This window comes from Coccidioides posadasii, chromosome 2 (assembly GCF_018416015.2).
Source record: "Coccidioides posadasii str. Silveira chromosome 2, complete sequence".
NCBI classification, from domain to species: domain Eukaryota; kingdom Fungi; phylum Ascomycota; class Eurotiomycetes; order Onygenales; family Onygenaceae; genus Coccidioides; species Coccidioides posadasii.
The window spans coordinates 4,286,292-4,305,050 of record NC_089408.1 but is presented as its reverse complement, the minus strand read 5'-3'; the positions used below and the strand labels follow the sequence as shown (position 1 = coordinate 4,305,050).

Below are 18,759 nucleotides of genomic sequence, written 5' to 3'. Positions count from 1 at the left end.
TTCAGTATAGTTGAATATAATGGCCCCCGCAGCAGATACATTTAGCAATATTCAACATTATTTTCTCTTGCTATGATGCAGAGGTTTACATATCCGTTCGAAACCCCGCCTGATGCTCTTTTGCTATCAGGCGACGTAGCAGAGCCACATGATTGTCAAGGAACTAGAGAGTGGATAGAACTATCTGCTGGACTACCGGTTACATAGATTACTATGGCTCGGTCAATAGGAGAGCGAGCTCCGTATGTTCCCTAGAAGTCAATAGGGGTCAGAAACGTCTTGAGGGGTAATTCGAATTTCTAGACGGACACGAGACAACAGGAGACAGGCAAACGCCCCCAGTGGCGTAGGGCACGAAGCTCAAGAATGTGCCTGCAATAGGAATGAGACAGCCGTCTGCTGCGATATCATTCATGACAGCTGCCTATGAAGTGCTAGCTCACGTCATAACAGATATAACAGTCACCGAATTAGCATGGTGCTTGGAAGGCTTGGGATAGCATGTGTCCAGCGAGGGCTGTACTGGTCTGCTAAATCAGCAGAGTCAGATGGTAATTCCAGAATGATACTGTGTATCTTATTGAGCACGGATTCAGACAGCTTATGGATCATGGCTGAATCTGCGTCCATATATGATCGCTTTTTGGGTAGAAAAGCTGCGGTCGCGGGACATAATTAAAGTTTGCTTGGGCCGGCTGGCCTAATGGTAAGGCGTCTCTTTCCGGTGAGCTGATGCTGGAACTTGGAGAAGATTGCAGGTTCGAATCCTGCGTCGGTCGATATCTTTTTGATCGACAAGCTTTCTGTGCCCGGCTATCCTTTCTTTTTTGGCTTTGCTTTTTTTTGTTAGTCGCATCCATCATCGTTGGAGTCATGGGTTTGTCCCTGAAATTCCGCAAGAAGGTTTGATCTTTTCCACAGTGTGCGGCTCCAGGCTGGCGCCTTATGCGCCTGGCGTGTTTCTCTCTCACGGCAACAACTGCTCCTGATTCGTGAACAGCGACATCGCAAGAGAACGTCCTTTATGAGTGTTACTAGCTGGGGAGAGCCTTTCACCGCACGAACTGTCAACCCACCAAATTCGACAGCTCCCCCTTGGTGTCTGTCGTAGCCTCCCCTTTGATCAAGATCGGGGTCGGAGAGTAAATTTCCGCGCCGCGGTTTCTGAGCTGTGCACCGAAAGGGGTAAATTGTCGCTCAGGGGAGCTTGATAGGTTCAGCGTCAAGCGGAGGACCCACAGCCCCCGTGAAAACATTCGAACGCGGGTTGAAACCTTCGGTATCCTCCGTCCCCAACATGGTGAAGAGGAGCCTCCTTTTATTCCAGACCAGGTTCGCGCAGGCGCATCGGCCGATCATGCTCATTCTCAATCTAGCGTCCGCAGTTTTCGGTTACCAGAAGTGCGCGCTTCTTGTTGAGACTTCCTAAACCTGGATGGGCGGGACGCTTTTTAATCTGCTGAATCCTCCCGCAACAGGTGGTGCCCCTGTCGTTCCTCTGATTAGGACTAGGTTCTTGAATGTGGGTGGAGGAGAGAGGACCCTTACAAGTGGCCATCCTCTCGCCCTCGCTTCCCGCGCGCCATTAGGGTAGCACGCTTCCCAATGACATTCAAATCAGTGTGGGGGTTTTCTAAAAATAAGGAGACGAACAAGGCGATCCAATTGTATCATGATTGAGAGGAAATGATTCATGCCATTTTCAGGCTCGGATCATGAGCTGGCAGAGCCGCACCTTCGTATTCTGCGGGTCGGAGGGTGTTCTGATCGTTTGAAATCCCGAGACTTTTTTTTTTCTCCCCTTTGAACACGAAGACGATGAGCATGAGGGACGGAGTACGGAGTACGGAGTAGAGCGTATATATAAAGGCCGAGAACGGATCCAGTCTCCTGTCCTTCCAGCAACGGCCTTCATCCTCAGAACAGGTAAAGTGGACATTCATTCCTCCATTACAAAGATAGGCTCTAATTTTCGCTAGTGTCCGCTAAGCCAGTGTCGAGTGTATCAAGATACATCTCTGTTCTCTAAAGTGATCATTGCATCTAGGTGCTGTGAAGGTAACGTCTCCGACTTGAAGAGTCAAGGTTCCGTTCATTTCTAACTGTCGACCAGAAATAGCCAAAATGAAGCTCTCCTATTGCGCCGCTGCCTTCCTCATGCTTCTCCCACTTGAGGCCATTGCAGGGAACTGCTACTTCTGCCAGAACGGTCACAAGGTGGGAGCTGTCTACCCAACCTACAAGTGCGGAAAGAAATGTCATAAGAAACATTATGATACCACTCTTAGCACATATCACTGCTGGAAAGATGGCCGAAACCCTACCTGCTTCAAGAATTGCTGCAAGAAGGCCGGTAGGGATGTAGGTGTCTTGCGAGGCTTGTAAAGCAATCGTTGGCGAACTGGCAGCTTGTATACGAGGGGCTCTCGAAGCCCTTCTCTGTGAGGCCTAGCATGACGTGATGCCGTATGGTCAGGTGGATCATATATCGTGTCTACTCTGTACATAGCTACATTTTAACACCACTTGGACTGTTTAATGAGACCACTTTTCGCTGCCTAAATCATTTTGAGTGGGAAGGTTCAACCCGAGTGTCATCATGCCTCCCACTCGCCTCTGCCAGCTCCTCGCTGCCGCTGAGCCAGTCGTACAGCTCGCCAGTCTCAGAACACCGATTGACTCCGATATTATCCTAGTTAACATCTCCATGAATGAAAGGATCGAAACGGGACATTCTCTTATACGGGAGTATCATCGATGATTACTCCATGCTCCGTATAAATCGCCTTCTGCTCGCTCAAAGGAGCGCTCCAAATGACTTGAGCTTCCTGAGGGCTATGTACCAAGGGAGGATGCTTAAAAGGTTTGATGCGCCAACGACAAAGTGCTGGATAGTCGAGTTGAAAATTCAACATTAGCTTTGCAGACGCCTCGGCAAACTACGGGGGTCCTCCTGGATGGTTTCAGGAGACTCGCATGCAGGAGACAATTCCTCTCATTCACACTAATGTTTAGTTATCCTGTAGTAAGACTTTTATCTGTACCGCTGGCAGGAAGCCAACGTTCATAATCCTTCACATCCCCAACCCTTGAAAACTCCTGGCCTTCAAAATAGCTTGCAGCAAACGCCACAACCCTCCGAGAATAACCATTAAAAAGATGTCCTTGGAGTATAAAATACCAAAACTTAATATCTAAATTCAGTGCCAGCAATTAAGAATAGAGCTTCTTGTCGTAGCTGTGGAGGCCGTGAACATTACCCTCAGCCTGAGCGCTTGCGGTGCGAACTTCAAATCTGACGGTTCCCTTATTAACACCATCATGCAGTTCTTGGAGGCTCTTGACACCAATGTCCTGGAAGGAATGCTGGATACCAGCAATAAGGTAAGGAACGAATTTAGTGATTGAACCACGGTCAAGAACGGAACCAGAAACTCCTTGAGCAACCAGAAGGCGGTCGCCTTCGGAGAAATATCTGGCTGTTCCGGCAGTGTTTGAAGCTTGGCCTTTGGCACCTCCTCCGGCTTTCTTCTCCTCCATGGCATCGATGCTACCCATACCACGGTAGGCTTTTACCAGCTGACCCTCTCGGCTGACGAAGTATTCTCCAGGGGACTCGGTGGTACCGGCAAGGAGGCCTCCCATCATGACAGTAGTGGCTCCCAAGGCAAGACCCTTGACGATATGGCCAACATTCTGGATACCACCATCCGCAATACAGGGGACACCAAAGCGGGCGGCAAATTGAGTAACATTATAGACTGCAGCGGCCTGTGGACGTCCCACGGCCATAACCTCCTGGGTGATGCAGGCGCTGCCACTGCCCATTCCGATTCTCAATCCGTCGACGCCAGCGGCAATCAAGGCAGCGGCCTGTTCTCTGGTGACGACGTTTCCACCGATAACATCAATTTCGGGGAAGGTTTGCTTGATATATTTGATCATTTCAATCTGGTACATGCTATTTCCCTGACTGCTGTCCAGAACAACGATGTCCAAGCCGGCATCAACGAGTTTCTTTAGTCTGTCCTTGTCCTCGGGGCGAGTACCAATGGCGGCAGCAGCGATTAGTTGTTTTGAGTGGGGTAACTTAGATGACAATGGATAGTGCAAATTTTTCATAAGATCAGTCCGGGAGAGAAGGGAGACGAGGTTTCCATCTGTATCAACAATGGGCAATTTGCCTTTCTTTGAGCGTCGAAGCACCTCATTCGCTTCTGCTAGGGTTGTGCCAGCCGGAGCGGTCACGAGATCGGTGGACATGACGGCAGTGACAGGCTCATCCAAATCAGGGTGGAATTGGATATCTCTGGAGGTGACAATGCCAACCAACTTGGATCGAAGGGTACCATTTTCTGCAACAATCTAATTAGATATCGGTGATAAAAAGAAGCAAGTAAATAAATCCAATTAAAAGCCAAGGCTTCACATGGGGTTCTCAGGATTTAATCCATTCTCCACACAGCAACTCTCGTTGGTTCAGTTGAACGAAAGTTATAAGGTTTAGATTTGATAACATCATCGAACAGGAGGAGGAGGGATGGAATCGGGGTTGAAAGTGGAATCGATCGACATACCGGTGACTGGGAATCCCCCGAAACCCCACTGTGCCTTCAATTCCTTGGCTTCAGCGACTGTTGTCTTTGGAGAGATGACAACAGGGTCCAGGATGAAGCCGTTTTCAAAGCGTTTAACCTTTCTGACCATCTCAGCCTGATCATCGGCAGAGCAGTTGTGGTGGATGACACCAAGACCACCGAGGAGAGCCATATGGATTGCCATGGAGTGCTCGGTGACGGTGTCCATTGGAGAGGAGAGCAATGGGGCCTTCAGGGAGATGCGCTTTGTGACAGGTGATTCCAGGTTAACATCAGAGGCGGGAAAGCCTGATGGAACGAGAACAGATTAGCTACTTGCTACGTATGGGTGGAGAAAGAAGCTCCAGAATCGTGCATACCAATGTAGCCAGGGAGGACCAGAAAATCGTTGTAGGTGAGAGCTCCACGCTTGTTGGAATCAAGCAAATCCTTAATATCCAGGCCATCGCGGTTCTGGTAATCGGTCTTCAAGACCTCCAGGGCCTTGGTATAGTCGGGAAATTCTACCTTCCCGCCCAGGCGCTGGACGGCGCTGCCAGAGGCGTCTCCATTGGAGATAGGCATGACGAAGGAAAATGGGAGAAATTATACGGTCTTTTTGCCGGCGACGGCGGGAGAACAAAAAGATGGATCAAAAGAGAATACCGTCAACAAAATGAAACGTTCCGCCGACGGGGAGAAAGCGGCTTTCCCAAGGAAAGGAAAAAAAGGGAAGAGAGAGAAAAGTCGGCGAGGCCAGAATTTATCACTTTTTTTTTAACCTGGTGCTTGGTGTGTGGGGTCCTGCCCAGGCGCTAAAGGCGCAAGCTGGATCTTATCGGGGCCTTCTTATCGCTCCACGCAACACATAGCTCGCGAGCTTGCCGCCTCACACCGCACAGCGGGAAAAGACGAAATGTTTCTTTTTAACAGAAGCCCTGGCACCGGCACTGAGCATCCTATCTCTTACTATCACTGCCATCCACTTACACATATAGTTACATATTTTAGAGAGAGGGAGAAAAGAGACAACCTAGTTAACCAGTTTAACTCGAGAGCTGCTGCTGAGGTAAGCCGAGTGTTGCCGCGTAAGTCACATGACTTAATCGGAGTCGGAAGAAAGTGCCGGCGCTGCGCCTAACCGCTTCTGGTACTTTGTTTTGATGTTGCCCCCCCACGTCCATCAACAACCAACTTGTGGCTTGCGTTGAGCTCCCAGTTCTGCAGAGATGCGGTCTTGCATAAGGCTTGTTGACGAATCAGTTCTACTCTCAAAGGACATCATCGCCGCCCTGCGCTTTTGCTCTTCTGTGCACAACGTTGATCGCACGCTCCGCGCAGACTACAAGCAAACCTAGGATATGAGCCGGTATGCGCGCAATTGAAAGGAATAGGCTTCTCTTGCTGCTGCGCTCATTCCCCGGCCAACATCCTCTTTGATCGAAATGTCATACAACCTCTCTCTGAAGCCTACACGATCAGATTTGTCCACACAGTCTGCGGGCCCTTTGCGCCATGATTCCACTGCCTCAACGAACTCGTCCGCTTATTCGATATACTCGAACTCGTTTACCCCAAGCCGAACGAGTACGCTCACGTCCCATATATCTAGCACATATCGACCTGGAACACCAGAGCATAAGGTAGATCGCGGCTCACGCGTTCTCAATGGCCGCAGGGAGTTTGATGGCAAGTCTAGCCCCGGAGAAGCCTACGAAAATATTCGTAGGTCTTTGCGGCCTCTCAAGCAGGCGCCCAATGGCACTCCCCCGAAAATCAAAGGCTCGTGCCATACTCGAAGTCAAACGGTGATCGACCTTATTCCCCAGCACGATATCGTCCGTAAGGAACCTGGGTACGATGCGTATCGAAGCGAGGAAAATAAGCCCCCTCAGGACGAGAACCATAGACGGGTTTCATACCACGCGCGCACACGTTCAACTCCGAACCATTCATCCTTTACCGCTGCACTTACAGCCCCTGAACTCCAATCGCTGGGTAGATCCTCCACAAGGCATCTTCGAACACTGTCCAAATTTGCCCAGTCCGAAGACGATGAATTCTCAATCACAAGTCCCGTTCCCTCTGTTGTTGGACTGCAAGGCCGGCGCCAATTAAAAAGAACTGATTCAGTCTGTGGATCCAGGACAGCAGCTGTTGCAAAAACATCAGGTGCCGCTCTATGGTCGCAAAGAGATTGGATGGACAAACAGCGACAATTTCTGCAGGCATACGAGTACCTCTGTCATATCGGTGAAGCCAAGGAGTGGATTGAGGACGTTATCGAAAAGCCAATTGCCCCAATTGTTCAATTGGAAGAAGCGCTCCGCGATGGAGTTACACTAGCAGAAGTGGTCCAGGCCTTATATCCTCACCGCATATTCCGGATTTTCCGACATCCTAAGTTACAGTTCCGCCATTCCGATAACATTGCCCTTTTCTTTCAGTTCTTAGATGAGGTTGAGCTCCCTGAGGTGTTCCGCTTTGAGTTGATCGACTTGTACGAGAAAAAGAACATTCCCAAAGTTATCCATTGCATCCACGCTCTGTCTTGGCTTCTATTTAAGCAGGGCGTTATCGATTTTAGAATCGGAAACTTAGTCGGCCAGCTTGAGTTCGAACACCATGAACTTGAACAAACCCAACGGGGCCTCGATAAAGCCGGTGTTCCTATGCCCAGTTTCTCCGGAATGGGTGCAAGCTTTGGTGCTGAGCCTGAACCTGAACCCGAGCCAGAACCCGTCGAAACCGAAAAAGAAAGGATCGACCGTGAGCTACGCGAGAACGAAGGATCGATATCCGATTTCCAGGCGCAAATGAAGGGTGCTCTGCTAAGGCTGAAACTTGGAAATCTGATGCAACATCTCTGGGACAACGAGGAAATGCTCATCGACCTCCAGTCAAGAATCCGTGGGGATTGGACAAGGCAAATCATGGACTATAGGCTAAGCATGCGGCAATTTGCTGTAGACCTGCAAGCTATTACACGTGGTTTCTTGATTCGAAGGACCTGGCAGGACCGCCAGATTGGTTGTGCAACCGCTGAGCCCGAGATATTGAAACTGCAAAGTTTGATTCGTGCAAAACGTGCCAGATCCGAGGTTCAGATCCTCAGGGTGAGAGCAAAAAAAGAAGAACCGGGTATCAAATTGTTCCAAGCAGCTATAAGGGGCGCTTTAGCGCGAAAAGTAGCATATGACCAATACGAGGAAACTAGGGAAGCCGAGTCTGAAGTGCTATTCCTTCAGGCCGCCATTAGAGGAATGATGACGCGACGTGCTATATTACAAGACACCACGGACCTCAAAATGCAGGCTGTCCAGAGCACTGAGCTCCTTCAAGCTGCAGTCCGAGGAATGATGCAGCGACGAGCCCTTCAGCAGGGTATTTCGGATCTTGAAATGGAGGCTGGCCTATATATCCAGGGCCTCCAAGCATCAATAAGGGGGATGCTAAAACGACGAGCGCTTCAGCAGGATGCGTTGGATCTTAAAAATGATGCTGAGCAGAGCGTCCAGTTCCTTCAAGCAACAATTCGGGGAATGCTAGCGCGTTATGCTCTTTCACAGGATGGTTCGAGACTGCAAAGGGAAACTGGGGCGATTATCACGGTGCAAGCGGCCGCGAGGGGATTCACCGCACGCAGAAGGAAATTGGACCTGGAAAGAGCATTGGAGAATATGGCAGACACATGGATTGCACTTCAATCGGCTGCCCGTGGGTCTGCGCTGCGAAAAGATTTGGAAGAACTCCGGGCGAAACTTCGGGACCAGACTCCATCAATTATAGAGATACAAGCTGCAGTCAGGGGTTCTGCCCTCCGAAAAATATTTTCCACAACAATTTCCGAACTCAGAGGGCGTGAGGAGACCGTTACTTCATTTCAGGCACTCGGCAGGGCCTTCCTTCTGCGCAGTCGGCTCGATCAAGTTTGTAGGGATCTTTTTGCAGAGACCTCTGTGATTACGCATCTTCAAGCGCTTTCAAGGGCCGCCATTGTTCGTATAGATATTGGTAATCTCCTTATTGAACTCGACGAGAACACCGACGAAATCGTCCAGCTACAGGCCCTCTCCAGAGCCATGCTGCTGCGGCTCGATGTTGGCAATGCACTAGCTGATCTTGAGGCGGAAGAAGAGGTTATTACCGACTTTCAGTCATTTATTAGAGGCTTTTTGGTGAGGAGGCGCTTCGCGGAGAAGCAAAGATTTTATCGTGAAAACATGGATAAGGTCATCAAAGTTCAGAGCTTTGTCAGGGGAAAGATCCAAGGAGAAGCATATAAAAGTTTAACGAGTGGGAAAAACCCTCCCGTTGGAACGATCAAGGGATTCGTCCATCTTCTCAATGACAGTGATTTTGATTTTGATGAGGAAATCGAATTTGAGCGCCTTAGGAAGACGGTTGTGCAACAGGTTCGGCAAAATGAGATGGCAGATCAGTATATTACTCAGCTGGACATCAAAATCGCCCTCCTGGTCAAGAACAAGATTACACTGGATGAGGTGGTAAGACATCAGAAGCACTTTGGCGGGCACGTCGGCGCCGTTTTACCCAATGCCGATTTATCATCGAAAGATCCCTTTGACCTTAAGGCGCTCAACAAGACGTCGAGAAAGAAACTCGAATACTATCAAGAGCTTTTCTTCATTCTCCAGACCCAACCTCAATATTTGGCAAAACTATTCCGAAGACTGAGAGAGCTCGCGACTCCTGAAAGAGAAAACGAGCGAATCAAGCATCTTATCATGGGGTTATTTGGTTATGCTCAGAAGAGACGTGAGGAGTACTACCTTTTGAAGCTGCTTGTGATATGCATCAAAGAAGAAACCGATATATGCACTTCTGTTCAAGATTACCTCAGGTGCAGTTCTTTCTGGGCCAAACTTTTTGGCGCATATACCAAGTCGCCGCGAGACCGAAAATATATGAAGGATCTGTTAGGCCAAGTCGTCAAAGAAAACATTATCGATAACCCTGAGTTGGACTTGGAAAGCGATCCGATCCAGATCTACCGGTCTGCCATCAATAACGAAGAGCTTCGCACAGGACGCCGCAGCAGACGCCCACCGGACGTCCCTAGGGAGCAGGCAATCAAGGATCCCGAAACGAGAGCCACGTTTATCAGAAATCTGCAGGACCTTCGAGATATCGCTGATCAGGTCTTTACTTCTCTGGAGGAGTTGCTCCATCGGATGCCGTTTGGTGTTCGATTTGTTGCCAAAAAGATGTATGAATGTCTCCTTGCAAAGTTCGAGGGTGAGGATCAAGGCTACCTTTTGCAGATTACGGGTCAATGGGTTTGGAAAAATTATCTCCAACCTGCAATGATGGAGCCTGAAAAGTCTGGCATTGTCAACCATGCTCTTACCCAAGAGCAAAAGCGCAGTTTGGGCGAAATCAGTAGGGTTATGGCCCAGGTTGCGTCTGGTCGATTGTTTGGTAATGATAACGTATACCTTCAACCGTTGAACGCGTACATTGGCGAATCGATCCAGCGACTTGGGTCCGTTTGGGGCAATCGTAAGTGTTTACCCACACATGCGACACCATTTATGCTGATCTCCCTATAGTTATCACCGTGCAAGATGCCGAGGCGCATTTTGAAATTGACGAGTATAATGATCTATATGCAAAGACAAAGCCTACTCTGTACATCAAGATGTCCGATATTTTTTCGATTCATCAACTTGTCGCCGCGGAGATATCATATATCTGTGGTCAAGATGACACCCTGCGAGAAATTATTCGCGACCTTGGTAGTGTGAAAAGCAATGAAAGCGAGCTCATGAGCGTCAGCTCTTCAGAGATAAGCCTTACACTGACGCCCAAACTCCACAATGTCGAAGGTGAGTCGTTCGCCCGTAAAGGAGAATAAGAGCAGGCATTCTGACCCACGGCAGACCCTGATGCAGAAGTCAAAGCGCTCCTTATGGAGACGAAACGATGCATTCTGTATATCATTCGAGTGCAATCTGGGGCGAACTTGATGGAGATTCTGGTGAAACCCCCAACCCTAGAAGATGAAGAACGATGGGAGACTCTCGTCCAGGAGGAATTCTCCCACAACAGCCAGAAACGGGCAGCATACTCTGATGCCAACACGCTTGTGGATATTGGTTCCATGAGCTACCCTGAACTGAAGAGAACAGCCCTAGAAAATATCGTTAGACTCGAGCAAGCGGGAAGAATCACACGACATAATCACTATCAAGATCTCCTAAACGAAATTGCTCTCGACATTAGGACAAAGCATCGCCGGAGAATTCAGCGGCAGCGTGAGCTTGAAGGCGTTCGGCTGACGCTCGAAAGGTTAAACGACCAAGCCGTGTACCTTGAGCAGCAGCTAAAAACGTACAACGACTATATTGAACAAGCAATGATTACTCTCCAAAACAAGAAGGGCAAGAAGCGGTTTCTGATGCCCTTCACAAAGCAGTGGGACCATGAGCGCGAACTACAGCGGTCCGGGAGAGTATTGAAGTTCGGGTCGTACAAATATTCAGCCCGCAATCTGGCAGATAGGGGGGTGCTTGTTCACTGGAAAGGGTACACGGAGCGCCAATGGGATCGGGTGGACCTTACAATTTCAAGTAACGAAGTTGGTGTCTTCATGATTGACGGCAGCAGCGGGAATATGATGATTCCCGGTGCAAACGCCCAGGTTCCTCTTGACGATTTGCTTCAGGCACAATTCAACAACACGCAGTTTATGGACTTTTTCGAAGGGCAGCTGCGGGTGAACGTTAACTTATTTTTGCATTTGATCATGAAGAAGTTCTATAACGAATGAAGCGACGGATCATTTATGGGATATGACTAGTAGTACGGTGGGGCTCGGGTTGACTCTGGGAGTATGTACCAAGATACCCATTACCGGTATATGGCTATTTTCTTTTTATCCTTTGCCCTTTTTTCCTGTTTATCAATTATTGCTCTAAGCATCCTTTAGCTTCTATCAAAATTCTTGTTCGGAGAGGGTGGGGGGTTTTGGTTACAGTCTGCATTAGCTTCCATCCGGTGTAGCGAGGAGGCGGGACAGGGGCGATCCAACCAATACATTCTTTTCAGTGTATTCCAATGCTGGCCTTTTCCAATTGTGGTTTCATTGCTTCTTTTATGGTTATGATTTTTGCCTTTTTACTATGTTGGTCCATCCCCTGGACCTGTGTGGATATGCTGGCGGGCTCTTCGGGATACATAGCCGAATCCCAAAGACAAAAACAAAAAGGGTCTCTCGTTCCTTAGCGCATTGTTCGGGGTGAAAAGGGAAAAAGAACTGGAGAGGGTGGGTTTCTTCAAGGGAGATCAAGTAGTCGTCCAGAAGCGTATCGCAGTAATGTATGCGTGCACTCCGTAGCTGGCAATCAATCGACCAAATACACACAGCCGTGAAGATGGTTGGCGCGGCGATCGGTGGAGTCGAAAGCGTGTGTTGCGGCCGGGAACTGCACGGGATGATTGGCCGGCGGGCGGTGAGTTTATTGCCAGAACCCGCTAAAATTGGGCTCCGCGAAACGCTGGCTGAAGATGTCTCTCCAAGCGAAGAACCATCGGCTCCATCGTTACCTTGCTGGCCAAGCAGATTCAATCGCCTTGCGCACCCGCCTGCACCTACATCGCCAGTTCATGTTTTGAACTCTCTTGTTTCAACCACTCACCGTCTGGTTTGGAGATTAGAGGGAACTCCCTCCCCCCCTAGCAAGTCTATCGTTGACCTGTACCATCCTTACTTCGCCGCCGGATTCAAGTCCTCGATCCTCGTCGTTTTAATACCTTGACCATGGATTTCAACTCACTCAAAGATCAGATTTCCAATCTGACCATGTATGATGTGAAGGCGGGGGTGCGGAAAGTACAGAATGGTAAGTTCACCCGTTGTATTGTGCGCCATGCGGACGACGGATCTCGGTGGTGGCCCCAGGGGTCGAACGAGGAGATACTTCTAAAGGCGTTGGATTTATGTGCATTGGGTTCGCCCCCCCGCTGACGGTGATTTTCTTCTGGTAGCAATGATGAATTACACTGAAATGGAGGCGAAAGTCCGTGAAGCGACGAATAATGAGCCGTGGGGAGCTTCGTCGACGCTGATGCAGGAAATTGCAAATGGAACACACAGCTAGTTAGTCCCTCCCCCCCTCCCGGAGGCACACGACTGGCTGTTTATGTTATCGAATTATGGTAATTGACATGCGATTGTAGCCAATTGCTCAACGAAATTATGCCTATGATTTATCGGCGGTTTACAGAAAAGACGGCAGAGGAATGGAGGCAGATCTACAAGGTACGGCACACAATACCTATACGCAGCAATCAGCCAACAATGGCTCGATTCTAATTGGTTTGCATCTTGTAGGCTTTGCAACTTCTTGAATTCCTGATCAAAAACGGCTCGGAACGAGTTGTCGATGATGCGCGATCTCATATTTCGCTCCTTCGTATGCTGCGCCAATTCCACTATATCGATAATAACGGCAAAGATCAAGGTGTCAACGTTCGTAACCGTGCCCAGGAATTGGCTAAACTGCTGGGCGATGTTGATGCAATCCGTGCAGAGCGAAAGAAGGCTAAGGCTAATAGGAACAAATTTGGCGGCATCGAAGGTGGTATGGGCGGTTTCTCGGGTGGCTTTTCGGGCAATTCTCGATACGGTGGTTTTGGAAGTGACGATGCTTCGTTTGGAGGGTACAGTGGTGGTGTTTATGGTGACGGTGGAGGTTTTGGCGGCAACACGAGCGGATTCAACGACCCTGGTAGACGAAGCAACCGTTTCGAGGAGTACGATGAAAATGAGGATGATGGAAGCTATTCCACTTCTCAAAGGAGGACTGAGCGGAGCACCCAGCCGGCATCCAGGCAAGAAACAAAGAAACCGGAACCACCGAAGGCCCCTGAGCCCGATCTAGTCGATTTTGGTGACATGGACGAACCTGCACCATCCGCCCCTTCGATATCACAACAGAAGAGTTCAGTATCGGCCGGAAAGAAGCCCGCGGGTAATAATGGCCTGGCTGACCTTGCCTCGCAACCTATTGAGGACGATGACTTTGACGAATTCCAATCCGGAAGTCCAACCACACAAGCCACCGCGCCCCAATCACAGTTTGCTTCCCTCCCACCTCCAACAGCCACATCGACCATGCCATCTCAGACGCAATTTGCGGCGCCGAAGCCAGTCTCAGGGACGCAAGGCGCAAACTTGAATGGACTTATGGGCCTTACGTCTATGCCTCCAACTCCCTCCGTCTCAAGCAGTGCTTCACACACACCAAATATGACTTCGCCAAACATGAATCCCCAGCCTCTTAAGCCAATGGGTTACCAGGCTGTCCAACCAAATTATTTCACCTCCGTTCCCGTGCCCCAAGCTCAGCAATCCCAGTCCAGTATCAAAACCCCATCGGGTGGTTCTTCTTTTGCAAGTAGCAAGCCAGCCCCAGCCGCCGCTGCTAAAGCGTCCGGTGACGTATTCGGGAGCCTCTGGTCCTCGGCCAGTGCCAACGCTGGAATCAAGTCCACTGCAGCAACCCAGAACAAGGGTCCCAACTTGGCCAGCATGGCGAAAGAGAAAGCCAGTGCTGGTATTTGGGGAACGCCAGCAGGAACAATGTCAGCTACCAGTAACACTACTGGTAGCACAGCTATGAGCGCATCGCAGCAGCAACAGAAGCCAGGAAATACGCCTTTTGGACATGGATTGGACGATTTGTTGGGTTGATACGCGACGAGTCAAAAAACCTATTGTTTACGTACATTCGGAACACGATGCTTGTTTGTGCTTCTATGTTTTGATTCTTGTTGTCATTTTGCCAATATCCGATTCGCTATGTTCTCGGCTTAGATGTTAATTGTCACATTTACCTTTTATAACTCCTGCATAGTTTTAGCGAGCCCAAGCCTCCTTTAAAATGTGCTGCGTCTGTTTTCCATGCTTTCCAAGATCAAAGTACACATCCGTGTTCCTAGCTGAAGTGACCAGCTTTCACTTAAATCTGCTAAAACGGATCTCATCACCTACTAGTCCTTTAACTCTAAACAGGCACTGCCTGGTTTGCTATCTGGTTTGAAGGCCTGGGGAGCTGAAAGAGAAGACAATTTCTCGCCTTCACTCCGCCAGTTTTCGACTTGAACTACAAACAAAGGATGATGGGGCTTAGACATTTTCTTTCACGATTCCCCTTTCCCGCTCTCAGATGCTCCTCGATACCTACCCATCAACATCAGAACCCCCCAGAAGTTCGCACACTAAACCCCCAGTCAATGCCTTTGACTCCTTTTCCCATTGGAAGAAGACCCTGCTGGAATGATTTGAGGTAAACCATGGAAGCTCCATCTTATCTTTCCATTTTTTCTTGAAAATATATATATATATATATAAAATGTTTATGTGGTGCGCGGTCAGTCACCGACTCCACACAGCGTTTTTTACTTCGAGTCCTTTTAATTTGTCGAAAGTGGTCTCATCCTCGGCTCTTAATGGCAAAGATAGGGTGTTGACCTTGTACGGACAACAAACAGACATTCGCATATTGGATATCTTTAGAAGCTTTAAGACTGGATGAATAGGAGTAGTATTGCCTTGTACCTAGACAAGGGAGACTAGTCTGTCGTTGTAAGAATCGTACACAGTACTCTAATATAAAGAGGCAGGAGGTGGATGGTGACTGAAGAGAAGAAATCGTGAGGCCACAGAAGAGGGCAATGAACATGCAAAAAAGGAAAAAAAAAAGGGGGAGATGAAAATGTCAAAGAGCAGCAAAAATGGGGAGTCGGGCCAAGGGAAAACCAAAAGGGCAAAGAGGAAATTGTCACAAGCAGAACATGACTCCCATGAATCTTTGGCTAATCCCAGGCTGAACACATAAAACACTGGATAAACATAGTGAGAATGATGTGCTGCCAAAACACAGGACGGGCCACAGAGCATATCAAGAATAAAGAGACAAGGGAAAAGAAAAATTGAAAGGGTATTTACCACATCCTCCTAAAAAGTTCCTGTGCCATTTTACCAGCTTTAACATCTGGGTATTGTGAAATAAAGAGTAGGAAAAATGAAGCAAAGCCGCAGAAATCAACCCTGCAGATTTTCATGAAAATCCATAAAATAACATAAAACTAGCCTGATCATCCCTGCTTGGATATGCTTTTTGATCGTCTTGACTGTGTCTTTGGTTCATTGATATTGGTATTGAAATGTTCGATTTGAGGCGGTGTAGATCTGCTGTGCTGATGCCCGCTGAGGAGATGTGATGGGTATGGAGCTAAGTCGCGGCTGCTTGTTGAAAAAGTAGATACGACTGGCGGGTGTTTTTCTTTATCTTTTGATTTTGGCTTATCCGTGTTAAAGCCTTGGGGCGATTCCTGGTCTGGAGAGCCGACGGTCGTTGCATTAGCACTCTCGACTTCGGTGTCACCGTTTAAAGTAGCTACGGCATCCGTATTTGCTGGGGTGTCTGATAAAGTAGGCTCGGTCTGCGATGTCTCTAACTCCAATGCATCGGCACTTGGGCTGTCCAGCGATGTGTTCAGGGCCCCGTTCAAACTGTTTAATCCCCCCTCGATATCACGAACCAAACGGACGAATTCCTCTGGCACCAATCCGCTCTCTCCGGTCCTAGGGTCTTCTGCGACAAGCCAACCTTGCCCGTGCCGATAGGAGACTAGGATAACTTGGCCTTCTTTTAATGGAAGCTCATTTTCGTGTTCGCGGGTGAAATCAAAAAGCGCAACCGCTTTTCCATGCATCTCTTCATCAGGTGAAACAATGGTGAACTGATAATCTCGGGAGTATCGAGAGGGATCACGCCATTCGTCATCAGAAATATCGTCATCAGACTCGAGCTCAAAGTCGCCGCCGTGAGGTTGGCCTTGGACTGAGGTGGTGAAGTGTGAATTGCTTTGCATTCCATGGGCATAGGAACCAGCACTTAGGTATGACTGGCTTCCTCCATCAGCTGGGTATGTGACATACTCTCCTCCTGGCCCATCTTCGGCAGAATCATCGCCTCTTACATAGTAGGTCTCGCTGCCATCCCCATTCACTCCAATAAAAACGCCTCTGTCACTCTCCTGACCGGAGTCAGGCCCCATATACCCTCTCGCGGGGCTTCTGGTTCTCCGTGAGTCAGATTTGTGTTTCCGGTGTTTCGATGTTGTCACGATGGGGCTGTGTAAATCTTCGTCCTCGCTGTACGGCGGGCCATCTCCAAAAGCCAACGCGGGGAGTTGTTGCTGGCCATACATGGCTTCAGGATTCCAGTGCGGAGCAGGCCATGTTGAGCGTACCGCATCCCACGAGCTGGGTGGATCTGACAGTCGTCGCGATTCGCTGACTGGTGTTGTTACGCTTGAATCTTTTGGAGGCGCTCCATAATGTAGAGGGTGTGTGGGTGGATACGCAAAGTCGCGCACGAGAGCGTAGGGAAGGCTGGAAGGAAAATAGGGGAAGACGTGCGAGGCGGGACGCGAACGGTTCATGGAGCCGACAGAATGCGTGGACATGCGATTTTTCCCATAGGATTGACGTCTTGGGGCTGTGGGAGCGGCAAGAGATGACCGTTTTGACAGCTGGGTGGGTGGGGAGGAAGCATCGAGTTGTGGCGGGGCCGAAGAGGGAGAGGTTATCATGGTGGCCATTTTCGCCATCCAAGAGAAGACTCGATAGGAACGAATTGGCTTGAGGAGAGCAAGACACGGTTAAGGAGGAGGGCAAATCGAGGCGCAAACTGGCCGGTACTCTGGGTCAATTTATGAGAGGACCTGCGGAAGACAAAGGACATTAGAATGGTTGAAGATGTCTCAGTTTGCTTAGACTCGAAGTTGTCAACAAGGGCAAAAAAAGGATAGGGGATGACAAACCTTGAGCGACTGGATTGCCTCTCTTTCTACGGCTTCAGAAGTGAGGAATGGAAAGGGAAGGGAAGGGGGGAAAAAAAAAAAAAAAAAAAGGGTTCGCAATGCGCTAACCTGCCAGGCTCATGAAGCGAGTGAGCGCGCCAGGCTAGGGGGAGGTCTCCCCTCTCAAAGGAACACCGAGCAAGCGTCGGAGAGATCGTACAAGAGATTAGTCGAGGGCTGTTGATTGAAGAAGAATAGGCTTTCAGAAATTATTATGCAAGTCATCACAAGCATCCACTCCAAAAAGAAAAAATAAGATGGTGTCCCGGAGAGTGAAACAAACAGCCGAAGAAGGGTGGAGGTCCAAGGTGACAAAAAGTCAACCCCCGATTGTTGAATAAGCGCCCACACCAAACAAAACACCGCGTGGCCGGGACGCTCAGGCAGTCGCCTAGCCAGATCACTAACTCGAAGCGATAGGGCTGTGTTGAAACAAACGTCTGTGGGAGAGGGTTGGGGAAGTTCTCGACGACACAGTGCGAAAAATCCAGTTGAAACAGCGATCGAGCAAATTGGCGGGCGAGCAGGCGGCCACGAGAGATGAAACACACCGCACTAACCCGGCCAGCCAGCTATGACGACCGGCGAGTTTCATCTGGCGGCACAGGGGTGCGAAAAAGCCAAAGGCGCGAGACGATGTTTGGGGAACGAGCACGCTCCACGATTGGCCCGGCTATAAATAGCAGCGCCGTCGGCATCAACGTCCGGACGGGTTCGCAATGATCAGCCAGCGCGACGCAAGAGGACGGCCGGATCGACGACCATCCGCGGCGGAGGAAGATATAAATGAGTACATAGTTAATAGAACTAAGCGGCTGTTCCCCAGGATAGACTGCACATAACGGAGTTACGGAGTTGCACCCTCTTCACACGTCTCCCAACTGCTAACGTCGACAAGTCCCCATGCGCACAGGAATAAGAGACCTCGAGACCTGCGAATTGCCCCAAGCCTTCCACTCCTGACCACACCGCTTTCGTGATCCCCATCGCCTTCTTGATCATCTCTGACCGATAAGCGGGATCAGTGGACACGGAACGAACTAAAAACGATGCGGACGTGGCTTTTCTTCGTTCAACTTCAATCGCTTTTCCAGTAAATATCGATCCTTGCTTTCTATCGACGATGCAATGGAATATACATATCCGAGTCCTGATTATCGGCACTTTATATAGGAGGGGCCCGTCATGACCAGCAGGCCCATACGTGCCTAGCATTCAGTCTACTCTTCTACGTTCGTAAGCAGATCACTTCCTCCCTGGTTGGAATCTGCATCCACAAAAATCT

The 18,759-nt window shown here is 49.3% G+C and overlaps 5 protein-coding genes and 1 non-coding gene across 6 annotated transcripts; 4 read left to right on the top strand and 2 right to left on the bottom strand.

The window, feature by feature from the left end:
• Positions 1 to 689: 689 nt before the first annotated feature.
• Positions 690 to 779, top strand: D8B26_003841. Its single transcript has one exon. It is a non-coding gene; the product is annotated as a tRNA-Arg (tRNA).
• A 959-nt stretch (positions 780 to 1,738) lies between these two features.
• On the top strand, positions 1,739 to 2,559 carry D8B26_003840 (uncharacterized protein). The gene is made up of 3 exons (XM_066124280.1): positions 1,739 to 1,926; positions 1,980 to 2,058; positions 2,114 to 2,559. Exon 3 carries the CDS (start codon positions 2,125 to 2,127, stop codon positions 2,383 to 2,385), a length of 261 nt encoding a protein of 86 aa, XP_065980360.1. The 5' UTR covers positions 1,739 to 1,926; positions 1,980 to 2,058; positions 2,114 to 2,124; the 3' UTR covers positions 2,386 to 2,559.
• Positions 2,560 to 2,928: 369 nt separating this feature from the next.
• On the bottom strand, positions 2,929 to 5,316 carry D8B26_003839 (uncharacterized protein). The gene is made up of 3 exons (XM_003071691.2): positions 4,958 to 5,316; positions 4,578 to 4,886; positions 2,929 to 4,355 (listed from the first exon to the last, which is right to left on the bottom strand). Exons 1-3 carry the CDS (start codon positions 5,160 to 5,162, stop codon positions 3,214 to 3,216), a joined length of 1,656 nt encoding a protein of 551 aa, XP_003071737.1. The 5' UTR covers positions 5,163 to 5,316; the 3' UTR covers positions 2,929 to 3,213.
• Positions 5,317 to 6,022: 706 nt separating this feature from the next.
• On the top strand, positions 6,023 to 11,370 carry D8B26_003838 (uncharacterized protein; the record flags this gene model as incomplete). Its single annotated transcript, XM_003071692.2, has 3 exons — positions 6,023 to 10,100; positions 10,151 to 10,426; positions 10,481 to 11,370. 3 exons carry the CDS (start codon positions 6,023 to 6,025, stop codon positions 11,368 to 11,370), a joined length of 5,244 nt encoding a protein of 1,747 aa, XP_003071738.2.
• Positions 11,371 to 12,153: 783 nt separating this feature from the next.
• ENT3 (Epsin-3, clathrin recruitment and traffic between the Golgi and endosome) lies at positions 12,154 to 14,479 on the top strand. Its single transcript, XM_003071693.2, has 4 exons — positions 12,154 to 12,442; positions 12,588 to 12,699; positions 12,780 to 12,861; positions 12,934 to 14,479. Exons 1-4 carry the CDS (start codon positions 12,361 to 12,363, stop codon positions 14,293 to 14,295), a joined length of 1,638 nt encoding a protein of 545 aa, XP_003071739.2. The 5' UTR covers positions 12,154 to 12,360; the 3' UTR covers positions 14,296 to 14,479.
• A 1,222-nt stretch (positions 14,480 to 15,701) lies between these two features.
• NBP2 (HOG (high osmolarity glycerol) pathway protein) lies at positions 15,702 to 17,204 on the bottom strand (the record flags this gene model as incomplete). The annotated part of the gene is made up of 1 exon (XM_003071694.2): positions 15,702 to 17,204. One exon carries the CDS (start codon positions 17,202 to 17,204, stop codon positions 15,702 to 15,704), a length of 1,503 nt encoding a protein of 500 aa, XP_003071740.2.
• Between the last annotated feature and the right edge of the window lie 1,555 nt (positions 17,205 to 18,759).